Source organism: Chinchilla lanigera, unplaced genomic scaffold (genome assembly GCF_000276665.1).
Source record: "Chinchilla lanigera isolate Chin_1 unplaced genomic scaffold, ChiLan1.0 scaffold00008, whole genome shotgun sequence".
In the NCBI taxonomy this organism is placed as follows: Eukaryota; Metazoa; Chordata; class Mammalia; order Rodentia; family Chinchillidae; genus Chinchilla; species Chinchilla lanigera.
Window position 1 is genome coordinate 26,216,556 of NW_004955409.1, and position 22,144 is coordinate 26,238,699.

Sequence of the window (22,144 nt, forward strand, 5' to 3'; positions counted from 1 at the left end):
ATGACTACTTTAGATTTTCTCAGAATTAAAATGTATAGATCACTTTTTTTTCCCCAGTCCTAGAGATTACATCCCCAGCCCAGCCTTTTCTTATTGTTTTGTTTTTTATTTTTCTGAGACAGGGTCTTGCCCTGTAGTTTAGGCTGGGCTTAAACTTACTGTATAGCCCAGGCTGGCTTTGAATTTGGGATGATCCTCCTGCCTCAGCCTCCTGAGTGCTGGGATTATAGGCATGCGCTACCATGCCCGGCTCTCATTTCCTTATTTTGAAACATATTCTTGCTAAATTTCTTAGTTGTCCAGTCTGAACTTGAATTTGTGATCCTTCCACCCCAGCCTCCCAGAGTGCTGGGATTACAGGCACGTGCTGCCACACCCGGCTAGAGCACAGTACTTTACATACTTCACCTTCTTTAACATAACCCATACCATAACTCACCCATTTAAAATACACAGTTCAGTGGTTTTTAATATATAAATATATGCAGCTATCATCGCAGTTGAGTTTAGAACCTTTATTTACATCAAAATGAAACCTGTACCCTTTAGCTACTACTACCCTCTATGTCTGTAGGCAAACACAAATCTTTTTTTTGCGGGGTGGGTACCAGGAATCAAACTCAGGACCTTGCACTAGCCAGGCAAGTGCTTGTGCCACTAAGCTATACACCTGACCCGAACACAGATCTTTGACTATGAAACTTCCTATCTCTGGGTGTGGTGGCGCACACCTGTAATCCCAGCATTCAGGAGGCTGAAGCAGGAGGATCGTTGTGAGTTTAAGACCAGCTTGGGCTACAAAGTGAGCTCAAGGCCAGCCTGAACTGCAGGCAAGACCCTATCTCAAAGACAAAACAAAACAACAAAACAACCTCCTGTCCTTGACATCTGCTATGAATAGGATCATATAATACTGTATATGGTCTTTTGTGACTGACATCTTCCACTTAGCATAGTGTTTCCAAGGTTTTACAAGGGTGTAGCATGTATCAGAACTTCATTCTTTTTTATGACCAAATAATATTCCATTGCATGTATTCATTCATTAGTTGAAAGACATTTGATTTGTTTCTACCTTTTGGCTATTTTGATAAATGCTGATACTGTATTCACATACAAGTTTTTATGTTGACATAGTTTTTCATTTGTTTTCAGTATATACCTAGGAGTGGAGTTACTGGGTCATACGACACTGTGTGGTCTTTTGAGAAACTGCTAGATTGTTTCCCACAGTCACTGCATTATTTTATTTTCTCATCCATGGTATATGAGGGTTCTAATTTCTCCATTTCTTTCCCAACACTTAAAATTACCTGACTTTGATTATAGCCACCACGTCACATTAGGGTGTTACATGGTCCCTCACTGTGGTTTGACTTGTCTTTCTGTAATGGCTAATGACAGCGAATATCTTTCCATTGCTTATTGGCTATTTATATGTCTTCCTGAAATGTCAGTTCAGATCCTTCACCTACTTTGTGATTGGCTTACTTGTCTTTTTATGGAATTATAATAGTTCTTTATATGTTCTGCATACAGAGCCCATATCTGATACATGATTTGCAAATACTTATTATTTTTGGCACTTGGATTTACAAAGTGCTTTTATATGCATTATCTCAAAATCATAACAATAACATGAAATGACTGTATTTTTTATTAATAAAATTACAAATAAAGTTATTCAACTACAGTTTCAGATAAACCTCAAACTGATAGCAAACTTATATGTACTCGGGGAAGAAACTCCAGTGCGTACGACCCATCTCAGATGTCAGCAGAAAGGCAGCTCGAACTGAGGCTAAGAGATTTCCTTTTGGATATTGAAGACAGAATCTATCAGGGAACATTGGGAGCAATCAAGGTTTGCACGTGCTTGTATTTTTAGTTTAGCTACTTTGTGTGGCCCAGAATTTAGGTAATATTTAATTATTTGTATGTGCAAGATGTGTGTTTTGAGTGACCATCAGAAAGAATATATTTTTTATGAAAACTTTCATTTCTCTGCATTAAAATCTTACATATGGACTTACATCTTTCTTAAATATACTATTTAACTATCTGCTTTCTTAAATGGAACTTCATGAGTATAGTTTATCAATATTTTTATTATTTTTAGAGATTTATTTTGCAATATTTTCATCATATGTTGAAATATGCTCTTTTCTTCTTCCTTGACTTGCTCCTGCCTTCTTTGCTGAGTCTGGTTTGTTGGCGTCTGTACCACCTTTTAGAATGTATTACAGTTCTCACGTAGCATACAAGTTCCATTCGTGGCTTGCCACCTTCTTTCACTTCCTTGCTACTACCAAGACACCAGTCTTAAAGTCATTTATGGTTATTGTAGACAATGAGATAGCAAAGCTTTCATCTGTTAATGCTGTAAATTCTAATTTGGCCACTTAGCAGCTTTATTTTTAGATCCTGTTTTTATTTATATATGTTCTAGAATATCCATGAATTAATTTTGTATGTACGTTAAACTTCATACCTCTTAGGAGCAACATGCTGCATTCTTCAGGGTCAGTAAGTTTGGGTTTTATTACAGGTTACAGACCGCCACATGTGGAGATCAGCCTTAGAAAGTGGGCGATATGAGCTGTTAAGTGAGGAAAACAAGGAAAATGGAATAATTAAAACTGTGAATGACGATACGGAAGACATGGAAACGGATGAACAAGCAAGGGTCATTGTGAAAGACAGGTACATAGCAGACTTTTTTCTAAAGGAACCACTAACTTCCTTGCCACTCTGAGGCGGTCCTTTAGTAAATGTGGTGGTGGGGTTTCTGTCTTTTAAAAACTTAGCATTTCTAAATACTGATCATGTTCTAACCCTGGGGATCTTTGTTACTCTACTTGGTACTAATGCTGCCATAAGACCCCTCACTGGAGTATTTTTTGCAAAGTTATTTTGGGTAGTATGAACCCTTAAGGAGTTACCTAAAAGGGAATGGTGGAGAGACCCGAGCCCAGCTAGCAACTGTGGAGCAAGGCCGAGGCCCTACTAGCAGGTGCACTCCCGGTGCAGGTGTGGCTCACGGGGGGGCTGCGTCTGCCGGGACAGAGTGCGCATGACAGTAAAGGCGGTGCTGCAGAAAGCCTCCTTGCCGCAGGGCTGAGCCTGAGGGTGGGGAAGACAGGACAGGAAGGACAGGCGCTTACAGAGGCTTTTCCTGAATGGGTTTGTACTGTTCAATGATCGTTTGAGCTGCACTCTGGCGATTTCTGGCAGAAGGAGCAAGCCTAGAGGCTAAGGAGCGGGAGAGAGTTAAGCTGCCTCACAGACACAGGCTTTAAGGTCTGCCGTCCTCATCTATCTCACATCCTTCCCAAAGCCTGCCCCGCTACCTAAGGGAACCTCCCTCCCCTACTAGCATGCGGCAACTGGAGATCAAGGGACGTCTTTTCCACAGGTGCCAATAGGCATGTGAAGTAATGAGTAGGTTCAAGTTTCACTGTAGTGTTTTAAGTGCCTGAACTCTTCATTGTTTTAATGTAGACTTTTGGGGATAAAAACAGAAACTCCAAGTGCTGTCTCAACTAATGCAAGTACACCACAGTCCGTGAGCAGTGTGGTTCATTACCTGGCAACGGCACTCTTTCAGATAGAGCAGGGCATCGAGCGACGTTTTCTCAAAGCTCCACTTGGTAAGTATCTGTAATTGATTCTGAAATTGACCTTTAATAGAACTTTATTAGCTGATATGAAATTGTGGCTAATATAAAACCTTAGATTGTTTTCATTCGAAAGGACACATTCTTTCAGGTGGGATTTATTTTTTAAGTAATGCCTAAACACTGTTTTTCTAACTCACTCATTTTAGTGAATGTTCTTTAACTGTTTTAGTCTCTTTTTTTTTATTTTAAAGACAGTAGTAAAAAAAAAAAAAAAGCAATAGCAGCATACCAACATCACAGACATAAACAAAACAAAGCAAGAACATCAAAAGTGATACAGGGTTTCAAAACAAAATGATAGGAATTAACAATGTTTGTTATATTTTTAGTCTCATCTTTTGTGAATCATTTCATCAAAAGAACGATAACCAAGCCAAGCATAGTGGCACATGCCTGGAATACTACCACTCTGAGAGGCTCAGGCAGAGGGATACAAGTTTGCACACAGCTTGGACAATTTAGTGACAGGAGATCCTGATTTAAAAAATAAAAAATAACAAGTTCCAGGCCAGCCTGGGCTACAAAGTAAGCTCAAGGCCAGCCTGAACTGCCTAGAGAGACCCTGTCTCAAAAAGACAATCAATCAATAAATAAAGAATATGAGGGATAATAGCCCAGTGTGAAAGACCTAGGTTTAGTCCCCAGTACTGAAAGGGGGTTAGGGCAGTGCTTGCTTCAGCAGTACCCATACTGAAAGGTGCAGGGAGAAGATGACTAAACCCTATGGCCAGACCTTGAGTACTAAAAATTATGCATATATATTTTTTCCTCGTGACTTAAATCTCTTTATCATTTGAGGTATGGTTTAAAAATATGGTTTAGACCATGCGTGATAGTGCATGCCTTAATCCCAGCACTCGGGAGGCTGAGGCAGGAGGATGGCCTGAGTTTGAGACCAGCCTGGTCTACATGGGGAGTTCAAGGCCAGCCTGAACTACATGGCAATATCCTGTCTTAAAAAACCAAATAAACAAATAACTAAATAAAAATACAGTTTTTTAACAGAGCACAGTATAAGAAGTAGTTAATAGGGCCAGGCGTGAAATAGGGTATTGCTGAGCCAGACTATATATGGAGCCTTACATGCCTTGCAGAATTTTGACATGTTGTTGGCTTTTCATAATCGGGGATAATGTTTAGGAGCTGGTGGCACATGTCTGTAATTCCAGCACTCAGGAGTCTGAGGCAGAAAGATGGGAGTTAGACAGTAGCCTGGGCTACACAGTGAGATCATATCTCAGACAACACCTGCTAAAAAACCTGTTTAAGGAAAATTAAGGTGGACTAAGGCAGGAGGATCGTTGGGAGTTCGAGACCAGCATGGGCTACAAAGCAAGCTCAAGGCCGGCCTGAACTATAGAGCGAGACCCTGTCTCAAAAAAGAAAAAAAGAGGGGCTGGGGATTTACCTCAGTGGCACAGCGCCTGCCTGGCAAGCACAAGGTCATGAGTTCAATTCCCGGTACCGGAAAAAGACCAAAAGAAAAAGAAAATTAAGGTGGAATCAGTACTAAGTAGATGGAAGTCACATGCCATTATAAAATGATGGCCTGACTATAGATTATAGATTATACTCTATAGAGTATATAGTCAGATGACTTAATTTTTTCTAAAGCAATGGTGATATTGATGCAAGGCTCTGAATGTTTCTAGATAAATATTGGTGCTAAAGCTTCTTTATTGGGAGTATTAACATTTTATTTACCTCAGTTTTGAAATATTTTCTTGGAGATTGAAGACAGTTTGTATTTATACATAATTGAAAGTTAGAGAGCAGTCCATGTTTTATCTGAAAAAGAAGTAACATACTTACTTATGATCATATTTAGCCAATTTTTAAAATTATATCAAGGTTTATTACAAAGACTAGATTGAGAACACATTGCAAAAGTTATTTTCTCTTTTAACAGTTGAAATTCCCAAGCATTTGATTTATGGCTTTAAGTAATGCCTTATGTCATAAACAGATGTGCTTTGGCACATATTTTCTTTAACATGAGATTTTCTGTTAAGTATTAGAAGAGAAGAAATATAAAGTCTAAGCTGCTTAAATTACCAAGAAAATAATTCTAGGAGATGTCTAGGCTTTCCTAGAAAACTTTAATCACTTTCTCCTCTCATTGAAGATGCCAGTGACAGTGGGCGCTCTTACAAAACAGTGCTGGACCGCTGGAGAGAGTCTCTCCTTTCCTCTGCGAGCCTGTCCCAAGTCTTCCTTCACTTATCCACCTTGGATCGCAGTGTGATTTGGTCAAAGTCTATACTGAACGCTCGCTGCAAGATATGCCGTAAGAAGGGGGATGCTGAAAATATGGTACTTTGCGATGGCTGTGATAGGGGTCATCATACCTACTGTGTTCGACCAAAGCTCAAGGTATTTTTTTCCCGTACTTCTCAGATGAGAATTCAGATGCTGAGATCTTGAGCAATAGGTGATTAATGATCATTTATGTGATTTGTTCAGACTGTGCCTGAAGGAGATTGGTTTTGTCCCGAATGTCGACCAAAGCAACGTTCTAGAAGACTCTCTTCCAGACAGAGGCCATCCTTGGAAAGTGATGAAGAAATGGGAGAGAGTCTGGAAGGTGAGGAGGATGGAATCGATGATGATGATGAAGAGTATCAAAGTGAGGAGGAAGAGTATGAGGTAGAACAAGATGAAGACGACTCTCAAGAAGAGGAAGAACTGAGGTAAGTCCTCATGTGCAGTAGATGGGAGTCTCCTAGTCTTAAACAATCTTTTCACAAGCCATACAGAATAGTGTATATTCTTACATTTTTTAAACTATGTGTAATGGAATTGCCCTTGCTTTTATATATTATAAACATCCCAAAACATTCTCAAGAGGTCTTGCTTATCTTGGAGCACACAGAGAGAGCTGTATAGGCCAGGAAGTACGTGATATTTCTGTGCCCCCTCCCCATGACCACCCAGAAACAACTTATGTACTAACATATGACCAAGTATCCTACAGCTTAGCAAGCTGTATGTGTTAGCTTTCTGATGCTGTGACAAAATACCAGGCACAAGTCAGCTTCACGGAGGACAGACTGACTTTGGCTCATGGTTCCAGAGGTTTCGGTCCATGATCTGCCGGCTCCATTGTTTCTGGGCCTGAGGTGAAGCCGAGTGGAACTGCTTACCTTCGCCTCATGGTGCCTGGGAAGCACAATGCGAGCCAGAGACCATGTGCGGTCAGAGTTCTTGCTTCTGCTTCTGTTCCATCTAGGTGGGCTCCTAATCATCATACCTTGTTACCTGGCCCGCTGAATGAGTATGGAGCCTGAACGTTCCTGCCCTGGCGGCACTGGAACAGTCTCCCCTTATTTGACCGTTTGTTTTAGGGCTGAAATGAAGGGGCATTTAGTTCTCTAGGGGTTTCTGTTAGCAGGCCTGGCCATAGCCAGACCTAGAAAAGTGCTTTTTAGTTTCTGTTTTTGCAAACAGGGTCTTGCTGTGTAGTTGAGGCTGGCTTTGAACTCACTACATAGCCCAGGCTGGCCTCAAATACATGACATCTTCTTGCTTCAGCCTCCCAAGCGCTGGGATTACAGGCGTGTGCCACCATGCCCAGCTCTGGGAAAGTGCTCTTTGTTCTTTTTCTTTTTTTTTTTTTTTTTTTTCTCTTTCTAACTCCTTTCCTTTTTCAAACACGTGAATGTCCCCACCCCCGTTGCAAAATCATCTTTTTAATTAAAGGGATTAAAAGATTACATATAGTTTTGCATTTTACAGTCAGAATCAGAATGGGGCAAAGAGGTTCTTGGCTTGGTGTTCAGGAGCCACAAGTTGCAGGCCCACTGCAGTGTCGTCCACTGGCTGGCACCCTCTGTCTCTAATATCAGTGGTAAGAAAAGTAGTAGACTTCTGTAGCAAAAGGAGGCAAGACAAGTACACCTTAAGATTAGTTCATCACTCTTAAGTTTTTCAAGACTACGGGCTAGGTCTATTGATTCTCCTGAGGATCTTATCATAGCTTGTCATAACTTAGGACTTGATTTTCATGGTGATATACTGGAGTCAAAAATATGCTCATCATTGGTCTGTACAATAACTTTGTTTTCTAATGGTATTTGTAGCCCACCAAAACGAGGAAGACCACAAGTTCGATTGCCAATTAAGACAAGAGGGAGGCTTAGCTCTTCTTTCTCAAGTCGTGTCCAACGACAAGATCCTAGAAGATACCCTTCAAGGAGTCAGCAGAGCACACCCAAAACAACTGTTTCTTCTAGAACTACTGGTAGAAACCTAAGAAAGATAAGATCTGCTCCCTCTGGAGAAACTAAATCTCCAAGAATTGTTAGTCGTTCTACTCGCTACAGTCATGGCACAGAGCAAGCTAATGTATTCGTGGAACTCCTTAGTCCTCACAGAAAACGCAGAGGCAGAAGAAGTGCCAGTAATACACCAGAAAACAGGCCCAGCTTCCCTAACATCAGAGTTATCCCCACAAAGCCAAGTGAACAGTCAAGATCTTTACATGTTGCTTCCAGACTTTGTCTCCAGGACAGTGAATCCAAGAGAAGAGGCAGGAAAAGACAATCAATGGGTATGAGATTTTAATTTTTTTTTTTTTTTTTTTTGGTCTTTTTGAGACACGGTCTTGCTATGCAGTTCAGCCTGCCCTTGAGCTCACTTTATAGCCCAGGCTGGTCTCGAACTCCTGAGTGCTGGGATTACAGGCGTGTGCCACTACACCCGGCTTGAAATTTTAACTTAAACTCTTTGTGTAAAAAACTGGGGCTGGGGGTGCTGGGGATATAGCTCAGTGGCATAAGTGCCTGCCTGGAAAGCGCAAGGTCGTGAGTTCAATCCCCGGTACCACAAAAAAATAAAATAAAATTTTAAAAAACTGGGGCTGGGGATTTAGCTCAGCGGCACAGCGCCTGCCTGGCAAGCACAAGGTCCTGAGTACCGGAAGAAAAACAAAAAAAGAAAACAAAAAAAAAACTGAATGATCTGAAAATACTGAATGCTGACATACTTTGTATCATTTCTTTTTTTTGTTTTGTTTTGTTTTGTTTTTGTTTTTGTTTTTCTCTGGTACCGGGAACCGAACTCACGACCTTGCGCTTGCCAGGCAGGCGCTTTTGCCGCTGAGCTAAATCCCCAGCCCCCCTTGTATCATTTCTAAGGGCTGTCACTAGGTACGTAAAGTTATTAAGGAACAGTCTGACCTCCAGCATAGTACTGATTGAAAGGGCAGCCTTCTGGGAAATAAAGGTAAACTGTGTGGTTAGTCTTTCTGCTAGTGCAGCAGGGTACTGGAATACACTTGCAAATAGTGTTCAGCTTTACCAGTATTTGAAGTTTCACTAACAGATTTCAGTGTCTCCCACCTTTTCTTCGCTCAAACATGCATGCTCATCACCTAGACAAGCTCCGTTAGGTTATTCAGAGTGGTGCCCATCAAAGTACTGGCTCCTTGAGCAGGCTTGAAGGCAATCGGATTTTTAAGGAGTGGGCACCAGCTATCTTTTTAGTTGTGATTTGTTTATAGTTATACTTATCTATACAGTCTCTTTATTTACTCAGCTTTTGCTTTTTGTAGGTTTTTGGTGCTAAGGATTGCACCCAAGGCCTCAGGCATGCTAAATATATGCTCTCCCACAAACTGCAAGCCCCACTTTTCTTTATTCTCTATTCCTTCAATCCTACCCCGTTTCTAAGTAACAATAAAACTGATACTGCCAGGCGTGGTGGTGCATGCCTGTAATCCCAGCACTCGGGAGGCTGAGGCAGGAGGATCTCCATGAGTTCAAGGCCAGCCTGGGCTACATAATGAGTTCAAGGCCAGCCTGAACTACTTAGCAAAACCTTGTCTCAAAAAAATGAAAAACACAAAGCAAAAACCTTTGATACTTAAAAACATGAAATTAAATGTTAAAAAAAACTTATTTTTTTAAAAGAATTGTAGATAGATTGTATTGTATTATTCACATACAACAAAGAATTCAATGGTACAAAAATGGTACATAATGTTTTTATGCAATTACCAATGAAGTTTTATTTGGTTTTGGTCTTGGTTTTTTGATTTTAGCTTTTGACAATTTTGAGAATTAAACCCAGGGGCTTTGCACTGGACTGCATCCCCTTCTTTTATTATTTCTTTTTATTTTGAGTCTGTTCCCCAGACTAGTTCAAACGTGAGATTATCCTGCCTTAGCTTCCAGAGTGCTATGATTACAGGTGTGTGCCAACCACCCTCAGCTAGATTATGAAGATTTTAGGGAAAATATTAAGTAGTTTTGTACCAAGAAAATCTAATGTAGCTTTTCCTACACCCTTGTCAGTTTTTTTTTTTATTAAGACAGGGCCTCACTATGCCATTCAGACTGGTCTTGAACTCACTTTGTAGCCCAGGCTGGCCTCCGATTTGCAACAGTGCTCCTGCCTCAGCTCTCTGAGAGCTGGGATTACAGGCGTGCACCACCACCCCTGGCCCTCCCCTTGTCAATTCTGAACTCCTTGCTATTTAGTAAAATAATACACCTGAGTATTCTTTTTCAAAAAAGTAAAACTCTGCAGAAGAAAAACATTCTTGTTAGTGATTTGTGGAACGACTAAAGCTGGTCTAGTGACAGGGAATGGGCAGGTGTGTGGTGTGTGGCCTACAGGAAGAGAACTGCCTGGCAAGCACAAGGTCCTGAGTTTGATTCCCGGTACATAGAAAGAAAGAAAGAAGAGAATTTAAACATCTGAATTTCTAATAATGCATAGACTATATACCACCCTTTTCCTTTTTCTTTTTCTTTTGTTTTTTTGAGACAGATCCTTACTATGTAGTTCAAGCTGAGCTTGGGCTCTCTGTGTAGTCCAGGCTGGCTTCGAACTTGAAGTGATCTTCCTACCTCAGCTTCCCAAGTGCTGACATTACAGGCGTGCACCACCATGCCCAGCGTAACTACCCTTTTCTACCAGTGTGTGCACCTTAGGTTTCATTATACCTTCTCAGGGCTGTGAAAAAGTGTTTTGCATTAAGAAAAATTGTCATACACTGAAATTAAAATTTTTAAGAATAATCTTTTGCCAGGCATGGTAGTGCTTGCTTATAATGCCAGCACCCAGAAGGCTGAGATAAGAGGATCACCACTAGTTCGAGGCCAGCCTGGACTACACAGCAAGACCCTGTCTCAAAAAGAAAAATCTTTCACTTTATCACCAATTGCTTTTCTTCCATGCAGGGTAATTTTTAGAGGCCTAGTTTCCAGATCTGAAGTGGTTACTTTAATAATATGCTGTAAGAGCCAGGCGTGGTGGCGCACGCCTGTAATCCCAGCCTCAGGAGGCTGAGGCAGGAGGATTGTTGCAAGTTCCAGACCAGCCTGGGCTAGAAAGTGAGCTCAAGGCCAGCCTGAACTGCAGAGTGAGACCCTGTCTCAAAAAGACCAAACAAACAAAAAGAATATGCTGTAAGAAATACTAAAGAATTGCTTTGTTTCATTTTATTGTAGTTGAAAATACTTTTTAATAAAATGGAGTAAAAATCCACAGACACTGTGTTCTAGATTTTTATTTTGTATCACACATCTATTCCTATGAATGTTTAATTCAGTTGAAAATTTTTCAGATCAAAAGGAAATACGAGTTTTCGTCTAGATTTTCAAATTTCTCAGAAATAACTTAGTTTAGAGTGTGTCTGTCTTGTGCTTGAATCTAGTGTGTATCTCTGTACCCACTGTAGCCTGTGTGACTGATGCCTTGTTCTGATTGGTCTCCAATGTCTCCACCAATGCAGACTCGTCTCCGGCGCCGCTGAGCCGAAGGAGCTCTGGCCGGCAGGGCGGCGTGCACGAGCTGTCTGCCTTTGAGCAGCTGGTCGTGGAGTTAGTGCGGCATGACGACAGCTGGCCCTTTTTGAAGCTGGTCTCTAAGATCCAGGTAATAACAGCTGGACTTTATGAAGTGCGTTATATACGTTACCTGATTTTTCCTGCTGGCAGGTGTGATGCTGTCACATCTGGGTTTTTTGGGGAGTACCGGGAATCAAACTCAGGACCTTGCACTTGCCAGGCAGGCACTTGTACCTCTGAGCTACATCCTCAGCCCAACACCTGTGTTTTTAAAAGGCATACATCCTGGGAAGGTTACTTTCTTTTATTGGAAAAGAATTTAATTAGCATAATCTCCTCGGTCCCTTCTAATGCTGTGACCAATTCTTTTCTTTTTTTTTTTTTTTTTTTTGGCGGTACTGGGGATTGAACTCAGGACCTTGCACTTGCCAGGCAGGCACTTATGCCACTGAGCTCTATCCCCACCAATTCTTTATAAATAATGTAATGTAAAAACATTACATTATTTATTCTGTGAGGCAGGAGGATCTAGGCCTCTATAAATTACCCTGCATGGAAAAAAAGCAATTGGTGATAAAGTGAAAGATTTTTCTTTTTGAGACAGGGTCTTGCTGTGTAGTCCAGGCTGGCCTTGAACTAATGGTGATCCTCTTATCTCAGCCTTCTGGGTGCTGGCATTATAAGCAACAAAAACGTTACATTTTTGTTCTATGTAATGAATTTGTATCAAGTGGATCCAACTAAATATTGTCAGTAGTATTTGTTATGTGTAACAGTGATTTTCAAACTTCAGCACGGATCAGAACCATTGGAAGGACTTACTAAAACAGATTGCTAGCCAGTCCTAACTATACACACCTCTCATCCAGCACTTTGGGAGGTTGAGGCAGGAGGATCACAAACTCACGCCCAACCTCAGTAATTTAGCAGTTTAGTGAGACCCTGTTTCAAATGGAAAAAAAAAAAAGGATTCCTGGGTCCCACCCTGGAGTGTTTGACTCAATGCATCTGGTCGCTACCTGGGGCTTTCACTGCATTTCTCACGCGTCCCCAGATGACCAGGGTCCTGGCCCAGAGAGCCTTTAGAGACGCTGATAGAAAAGGGAAGCGCTCTTAAATAGAGTGACAGCCCGGGCTAACTCAAGGATAAGAAGTGGTGCTGTAGTTTCCTATATATGTGTGGCCCAATGTGATGTGCTGTGTAGGAGAGAGAACAGCGTTGCATAGTTCAGCAATAGAAGTTAGTATTGTATTATAGATATGGAGAAGAAAACAGCACTGATTTGAGTAAGTATTTTAGAGGAAGCATTTGAGAGGGAAGGAATAGCAGAAATTAGTTTGTGCGTGCAGGGGTTGTTTGTTTTGTCTGTTCAGACAGGTCTCACTATGTAGTACAGACTGGCCTTGAGCTTGCACTGACCCTCCTGCCTCAGCCTCCCAAATGCTGGAATTACAGGCATGCACCACCATGCCCAGCCAGAAATTTTTTTAAATAATTTTTTCAGAAATTTTTAATAGAAGAAATATTAGGATTGCTCATTTGAACAGAGATAGAATCTCAAAAGTGAAAAAATGGAATAAAGATGTTTTAGGAAACAGGGACTGAGTTAAAACACCCAGCAATGAAAGTATGGGGAATGGTGGATGGTTTGAGTGGACCCGAGGCCTAGAAATGTCTGTATTATAAAGAGCTTCACTTGAGGTCAGTGTGGTGGTACAGCGCACGCCTGTAATCCCAGCACTTGACAGGCTAAGGCAGGAGAATCACCACAGATTCTAGGTCAGCCCAGACTCCATAATGAGACCCTTTCTCAAAACAAGAGCTTTACTTGTCACTGTATAATGAATGTTTCTGAAGAAAAGTGACATCAGAATTCTCTGAGGTTCTATAGCAAGTGAAGGATTAATTAATATTGAGGAGCAACTTAAAAAAATTAAATTACCATTTGGCTCATTTTTCCTAGGTAGTTTTTGTGCTGAATTAAATTTTTTCAGGGCCGGGGATATAGCTTAGCGGCATAAGCGCCTGCCTGGAAGTGCAAGGTCCTGAGTTCAATTCTCAGTACAAAAAAAAAAATCACATATGCAGAGGGAGAAAGCCATGAGCAAAACTTCAGATTTTTGTTTTCACAAGAAGTTAATATTTTTAATGGCATTAAACAGGCTGCTACAGCACTGTAATGATTGAAAATATGTTAAGTGATTTAGGGTAATACTAACATTCAGACACTAAAGTTAAGTTGCTTTTTAAATGCAATACGTTTATATATTTAACCATTTATGTCCAATAAATTCTTGGTACTGAAAGATATATTGGAATTATTTTACAGGTACCAGACTACTATGACATCATTAAAAAGCCCATTGCCTTAAATATAATTCGTGAAAAAGTGAATAAATGTGAATATAAATTAGCATGTAAGTAATGTATGTTTTCCTTTGAAAATTCTTTCTGTTTAAAAGGTAGAGGCTGTTCTGTTTCAGATGATATGTTAATGTAGCGATACATGAATGAGAGCTCCCCAGAGTGTTTATCACTGACGTGGACAAGAAAGATGGGTTCAGGTTGAATATGTTGGGGCTGGGGGTTTAGCTCGGCAGCAAAGCGCCCTGCCTGGCAAGCGCAAGATCGTGAGTTTGATTCCTGGTACCGGAAGAAAAACAAAACAAAAGGTTGGATGTGTTTAAGATATTTTATAGAACCCGGCCTTACTAAAAAGAGGTTCTTTGTAGTTGCCCAATATGTATAATTATTTAAGCACACACTTTCAACAAAACAGTTTTAAAATATTTTATAGTTAGGCAGTTCTGCTTACTAATTTCAGAATCATCTCTTTCTAAAGAAAACAGTGGGTTTATATTTTGTTAGTGAAGTTTCCAGCCATGATAAAACAAAAATTGTATTTATAATGTATGTATTTTCATTCTAATCTTGTTTACTTTTTTCCTCTCCAGCTGAGTTTATTGATGACATCGAATTAATGTTTTCAAACTGCTTTGAGTACAACCCTCGAAACACAAGTGAAGCAAAAGCTGGAACCCGGCTTCAAGCATTTTTTCATATTCAGGCTCAAAAGCTTGGACTTCATGTCACTCCCAGTAACGTGGACCATGTTAGCACACCGCCCGCGGCAAAAAAGTCACGAATCTAATTTTTGTCCTTCTAAAGGATATATTTCAGGAAAAAATTTGTTCATGAAAATGGAACGTTAAATCATGCTCTAAAGCAAATATATGTATAAAGCAATAACAACTGATTGACCACTTGAAGTGTGGCCTGCACTAGTCTCAATTTTAATATTAAGCACTCAGGAGAATGTAGGAAAGATTTCCTTTGCTACAGTTTTGTTCAGTATCTAATAAGTTTGATAGATGTATGGATACAGTACTGGTTTACAGAGGTTTTTGTACATTTTGAGATCATTCATGTGTGCAGATATATTGGAAGATATTTTTTCACCCCCTGACTTATTTTGTCATTGATTTTTTTTTTTAGAAGTTGTGATGTTAAGGGAGAAATATCTACACAGATGGGTCTTTGCTATAGCACACTTTAGAAAAATGTGTACATGTCTTAAGAATTGTTTAATAAGCACATTCTTTCAACACTACACATGAATGGATCCAATTTTATATCCCTTGAAGTGCTGTACCAGTGCTGGCTGGACATATTAAGTCTGAGTTTATTAACTAGATATTTATTTAGCATTCAGAGTAATTTGTGAATTTGTTTTGTATTTATAAAATTTATACTTGGAAAATGTTAATTTTTTAAACATTTTACTGTTTTTGTTTTATTTCTCTAATTTCCCCAACGTTCAAAAATTTCACCCTCCCTTTCCCTGACAGTTCTTTCAGTTTTACAGAACTGTTTTACAAGTTTCTATGTACAACTTTTTAAGTGTACAAATAAAATGACTTTTTTTCAGGTATTCTTAATTTGTGGAATTTTTACAAATCACAGTTAGGCTTCTGCATGTGACATGTACAAATCATCAGAACAAATATTATATTGTACCTGAGTCTCCATAGCAGTAGTTTGCATCTTTTTTTTTTGGCCCAGATACTTATGGTGTAACATAACCCTCATTAATCAGTAACATTCTATGCATAGATTTCCACTGAATGGAGGGAAGAAAGTTTGGAAGTTAAATGTATTAAGAATCCTAGTTAAGAAACTATATTATTTAGCCTTCCATTAGTAGGACAAAATACCTGATACATACAACTTACAGAAGAAAAGGGTTATTTTGGCTAGTGGCTTCAGTGGTTTCAGTCCATGGTCTGCTGCCTCCAGGGCAAAAACAGCACAGCAGACAGGTGTGGCAGAAGAAAGCTGCTCAACTCAACATCCTGAAGCAGAGAGCAGGGGCAGAGCCAGAGAGGAAGAAACCAGACACCAGATAAAGTTCCCAGGGTCACACGCCTGTGACTACCCAGATACACTCAGAAGTGTGCTTTGCTAATTTCCTAGGTATCTCTTAATCCAGTCAAGTTGACAAGAGGAATTATTACAAGTCCACCCTTTTGTCAGTCTGACACCCAAACACACTTCAAGCCATACTTAATTTCCAAATATACAAGAGCAAGGTCTCAATAGTTCTCAGGAGTACAAGTCCAAAGACTCCTCTGGGACTTAAGGCAAACACTTAGATGTGGGTTCCGATAAAAATAAAAAACAAGTGCATGCCTATAATCCCAGCACTCGGAGGCTGAGACAGGAGGATCATCTCAAGTTCGAGACCAGCCTGGACTGCATAGCAGGACCCTGTCTCAAAAACATTAAGTAAATGAATGAATAAATAAATAAATAAGAGTCACATGGGCCGGGGATCTAGCTCAGTGGTGCAGTGCCTGCCTGGCAAACCTGAGGTTTTGAATTCGATTCCCAGTACCAATAAAAAAAAGCCATGTGTGTTGGTGCACACCTGAAATCCCAGCATTTGGGAGGCTGAGGCAGGAAGATCACTGCAAGTTAGAGACCAGCTTGGGCTATATAGTTTAAGGCCAGTCTTAAACAAGCAAGATCCCACTCAAAAAAAATGGCTTTATTAATACCAGATAAAAATGGAGGAAAGGAAATTTCTAAAGACCAAAATGGGTATTATATGATAAAAAAATTTTCTGTCTCCCAAGTGATAATTGCATGCAAAAACTGAAAAAACTAAAAAGACAAGTATACAATTATAGGTGAATGTCAATAAGCTTCAAATACAACATTTAATAGAATAGGCAGAAAATAAAGATATAAAAAAAGGAAGTAATACTATCAGCCAATAAGATTCATAGGTTTGAAGAACACCCCACTGAACATACACCAAGGTCAGTCAGATCCTGGCCATAAAATAAACTTCAGCAAATGTAAATGAATATGCCGGGCGTGGTGGCGCACCCCTGTAATCCCAGCACTCGGGATGCTGAGGCAGAAGGATTGTTGTGAGTTCCAGGCCACCCAGGGCTACAAAGTGAGCTCAAGGCCAGCCTGAACTGCATAGCAAGACCCTGTCTCAAAAAGACAAAACAAAAACAAACAACAAACAAATATAAATGAATAGAGTATGATTTGTGACCACAATGGACTCAAACTAGAAATCAATAATGACAAGAAAAAAATCCAAACTCCTGAGAACTTAACAAACACTACAAAATAGTCCATGGTCAAAGAGGAAATGTCAAAAGGGAAAAATATATTCAACAGAAGGAAAACTTAGAAATGTTTTCCTGTTCCTGTAAACTGCCTGAGGTGACCTGGAACGTGGTTCCATACTCTCTTGACTCAGGAAGCCCCGCAAATCACGCAAATCAGGAGGCTCAAGTCTGTTCAGTTTAAGAACACCCGGCAGATCCCCAGTCATCAAAAGGATGCATAGGTAAAAGGCCAGCACGTATCCGAAAGAGTCATGAAAGAGGCCATGTGTGCCATGCCAGTGGTACAATGGTGGAGCTAGCAAACAGAGCTGGGCACAGGGGCACTGGCCCAAAAGGAGTGCTGAATTCAGGCTGCACATGCTTAAAAGTGCAGTAGTGCTGAACTGAAGGGCTTAGATGCAGATTCGCTGGTCACAGGACACATCCAAATGAACAAAGCACCCACAATGCACTGCCTTCTAATGGAGCTCAGGGTCAGGTTAACCCACGCATGAGCTCCCCCGCCACACTGAGATGATCCCTACCGAAAGGGACGGATTGTTTCTAAACCAGAGGAAGAAGCTGCACAGAATAAAAAGATACCCCGGAAGAAACTGAAGGAATAAAAACTTAGTGGCACAGGGGGCTGGGGATTTAGCACAACGGCACAGTGCCTGCCTGGCAAACTCGACATCCTGAGTTTGATTCCCGGTACCAGAAAAAAACCAAAAAACAAAAAACAGAGGCACAGGAATAAAGCATAAGATAAATGCAAATAAAAGTAAAAAAAAAAAAAATCAAGCCATACCCCTCTGCCCTAATAATCTCACACTATTTCAATTCAGCCTTTTTTTTCTCTGTAAAGTCTAAAGAGGTCAGAGTCTCTAAAGTACTGCATTTGTGCCAAGCGTGGTGGTGCAGGAGGCGCATGCCTGTAATCCCATCACTTGGGAGGCTGAGGCAGGAAGATCGTTGTGAGTTTGAGACCAGCCTGGGTTACAAAGTGAGCTCAAGGACAGCCTGAACTGCACAGTGAAGACCTGTCTCAAAAAGACAAAAAATAAAAATAAAAAAATTAAAGAAGTACTGCATCTGTTCTATTGGGTGGCAGAACAATGCTGCCTTTTGGGAAAATAATGAGGGCTCCACCAGTCTAGACCATTTTTTGGAGGGAAATGGACAAACCAAACATCAGTACCTGGATCCACCCTGTGTAATAGAAGGCAGGAGATCAGTAACCACTAGTTCCGAGCTGGTGGCCTCACTAGGAACAACGCGGCCACATCTGGGAGAATCGAGAAGCCTGTGGAGAGTTCTCGTGTGTTAGAAATTGTAACAGATCCAAGACCCAGCTTGAACTCTTTCTAAGCAGAGCTGAAAACGTCTGCTCCTACCCGCCTCTGAAACTCAGAAGCTTAGTCTCTGTGCATGTTGCTTTGAAGGTAGAAATTCCAAAGGCAGAACCTTTTTTGGCAGTGCTTCTTTTTAAACTTATTTTTTTAAACATAAAAATATAAAATACAGTGCTTGGGGATCTATATGATGGAAAAGGACTTGCCTACCATGATAAGGCCCTGATTTTGATCCCCACCCAGTACTGTAATTAAAAAACAGACAAGCTGGGCATGGTGGCACATGCCTGGAAACCCAGCACTCGGGAAGCTGAGGCAGGAGGATCACCATGAGTTGGAGGCCAGCATGGGGTAAATAAGCAAGCTCAAGGCCAACCTGCACTAGTGAGACCCTGTCTCAAACAAACGCTGTCTCAAACCAAAACAACAATTTTTTAAAAAAAAATTAAGATTCCAGAAACACTTGAAATGAAATCCCAAAATTCTTAAACAGAAGACTCTCAAATTTTCTCCATTCAAGCTACCTTTGGTATCTCAGTAATTTTTTCAAAGCACTATAAAGACACAAGAAATACCTAACAGTTCTGCATAGTAAGTAGTTTCATCCAAACAGCTTAATCAGTTTCCATGTTCTCACAGCTAACAGGCACTACATGGCTTCTCGGACTTCAGAACGGGATCGGACACGGCCATCCTCCCTTCCTTCTCCGCACTGATTTTTCTGCGGGATTTGCCTTTTATCACAAAGAGGAAAACCCCTTGGCTGGATTTAAAACCCCGAGATAGTAGTGCCGATGGTTTCCCACAGATGTCGCTGTGCTCCCTTAATTTTGTAAGACCCCAGGGCGCTGGTGGATTTGCCGCGGGCACCACTGACCCCAAGGCACAATTTGGGAGACGCTTTAAAGGTTTTGTGTGAACTGCCCCTGACCCCTTCTTCCTCCACACCTTGTCCTTGTCCACTCCACTGTAGCTCCACTCGCCCTGTATTGACCCAAAAGCGCCAAGCCCCCTATAAGCTCAGCCTTTCTTCAGGACGCCGACTCTTCACCTGGAAAACGCCCCCACTCCGCGTCTCTGGCACTCTCTCTCAACGAGCCAGGGTGTGGGAGCACCAGAGCACAACACAGTGCCTGGCATATAGTGGGAATCTTGCATGCTACCACTACACCAGAGGCGCTCTTCATGCCTGGCACGTAGTGGGAAAAACTTTTTAAAACTTTTTAAAAAACATTTCGCCAGGCATGGTGGCACATGAAACACTTGGGAGGCTGAGGCAGTAGGATCACGAGTTCCTGGCCTGCCTGGGTAGAATTACAAAACGACACAGGCACTTTGGAAAGCCGTAAGACAGCTCTCAAAATGGTAACATTACCATATGGCCCATAGACTTTGTCTGAAAAACACATACACACCACATTTCAGTTGGCATTAAGAAATTGATCTTCAGGAATTAATCCAGGTGTGAAACAAGACAAATTCCTTTCTTGTTAGCAGTTCAAATCATTAATAAGAAATTATGAATTTATAGATTATGATTGGTTATTTTCCAGACTGAACTGCATAGTGAGACCTTGTCTCAAAAAGAAAAAAAAAAAAAAAGAAAAGATTGGATGCTTTGTTTGGTTTTGTTTTTTGAGACAGGGTCTCATTGTGTTGTTCAGGTTGGCCTTGAACTCACTGTGTAGCCCAGGATGGCCTCAAATTCATGGCAACCCTCCTGCTTCAGCCTCCTGAGTGCTAGGATTACAGGTGTGCATCACCATAGACTATGACTGTTACTATGCTTATAAAGATATTTAAAAAACAAACTGAAGGAAAAAATAGTCTTTTCAACAAATAGTGCTAGAACAACTAGATATTTCCATGCAAAAGAATAAAGTAGGGTAACTACCTCACCATATTAAAACATTAATTCAAAATAAATCATATGGGCCAGGGATATAGCTCAGCGGCACAAGCGCCTGCCTGGCAAGCACAAGGTCCTGAGTTCAATTTCCGGTACCAAAAAAAAAAATAGATCATATTGCCTCTGCGTGGTGGCACATGTCCTAGAACTGAGAAGGCTGGGGCAGGAGAATTGCTGAAAGTTTGAGGCCAACCTGAACTACATTGCAAGACCCTGACTCAAAAAGGCAAACAAATGAGTTCAAGGCCAGGCTGTACTACATAGTAAGAACTTGTCTGGAAAAAAAAAAAACTTTGTGCTTCAAAGCACACTATTAAACTGGGCATGGTGGCCCACACCTATAATCCCAGCACTCAGGAGGCTGAGGCAGGAGGGTCTTTGCAAATTCAAGACCAGCCTGGCCTAGAAAGTGAGCTCAAGGCCAGCCTGAACTGCACAGCCAGCCCCTGTCTCAAAAAGACAAACGAAAAAGATAAGATGATGGACATCATTAGCCACTAGGGAAATGCAAATCAAAACCACAGTGAAAGCTGGTTGTGGTGGCAGATGCCTGTAATCCCAGCACTCTAGGAGGCTGAAGCAGGAGGATCACAAGTTTGAACCCAGCCAGGGCAACTTAGTGACTTTAGTAAGACCCTGCCTCAATATTAAACATTTTTTAAAAGGACTGGGATGTAGTTCAGTGTAAAGGTCCTGGGTTCAGCCCCCAAGTACCACCAAAAAACAAAACATGGACAGAAACCAGTTCACAGCCAACAGAATAGCTAAAATAAAAAAGACAATAATAAGTGTTGGTAAGGATATGAAGAAATGAGGGTCATTATGAGTAGGAGGCCAGGTGTGCTGGTGCATGCCTGTAATCCCAGCCCTCAGAAGCTTGAAGCAAGAGGATTGCTGCAAATTCGAGACTAGCCTGAGCTACAAAAGATAGTTCAAGGCCAACCTGAACTGCATAGTGAAACCTGTCTCAAAACAAAAACAAAACCACCCACACATTATGGGTAGGATTACAAAATGGTACAAGCACTTTGGAAAACAGCTTGACAGCTCTCCAAAACATGAGCAATGCAATATTATCCAATGATTTCATTCCTAGGTATATTCCCCAAAGAAATAAAATATACGCTCACACAAAAACCTGTATATAAATGGTCACGGCAGCAGTATTCATAATAGCCAAAAAACCCTGAAATGTACATCAACTGTTGAGGGGATGTAGGAAATATGAATTAGTGATACGTTACCTCCTGGATGAACCTTGCAAATGTTATCTGAAGCGAAAGAAACCAGTCATGAGAGACCACATATTCTACGATTCCATTCATACAAAATATTGAGAACAAGGAAGGTTACAGAGATATTAGACTAATGGTCACCAGGGGCTGATGGGGACACAGAATGGGGAGTGAGCTCATGGGCACGGGGTTTGCTTGAGGAAAGTTAAAATATTCTAGAATTAGCGGCGAAGGTTGCACAACTGCAAATACAGTATACTAAAAACACTGAACCATCTACTTTCAAGGGTCAGCTTCATGATCTGTGAATACCTTGATGCAGCTATTATTTTCTAAACACATGTGGCCAGGCATGGTGGCTCACACCTGTAATCCAGGCACTCAGAGGCTGAGGCAGGAGGATTGTTACAGTTCGAGACCAGCCTGGGTTACAAAGTGAGCTCAAGGCCAGCCTGAACTGCATAGCAACACTCTATCTCAAAAAGACCAAAAAAATTTAAATAAATAAGCATATGTGAAGGGTTGTGTTGGTTTGGAGGCTATTTTG

The 22,144-nt window shown here is 41.0% G+C and overlaps 1 protein-coding gene across 1 annotated transcript in view; it reads left to right on the top strand.

Annotated features, from left to right (window-relative positions):
* The window catches only part of Baz1a (bromodomain adjacent to zinc finger domain, 1A), a gene marked incomplete in the record, with an annotated part of 95,000 nt that extends 79,595 nt beyond the window's left edge, over nt 1-15,405 (top strand). The window contains 9 exon segments of the mRNA XM_013510376.1: nt 1,695-1,864; nt 2,549-2,703; nt 3,502-3,650; nt 5,806-6,053; nt 6,144-6,370; nt 7,760-8,229; nt 11,419-11,561; nt 13,804-13,891; nt 14,429-15,405. Coding sequence (XP_013365830.1) covers nt 1,695-1,864; nt 2,549-2,703; nt 3,502-3,650; nt 5,806-6,053; nt 6,144-6,370; nt 7,760-8,229; nt 11,419-11,561; nt 13,804-13,891; nt 14,429-14,625 — 1,847 coding nt within the window.
* Between the last annotated feature and the right edge of the window lie 6,739 nt (nt 15,406-22,144).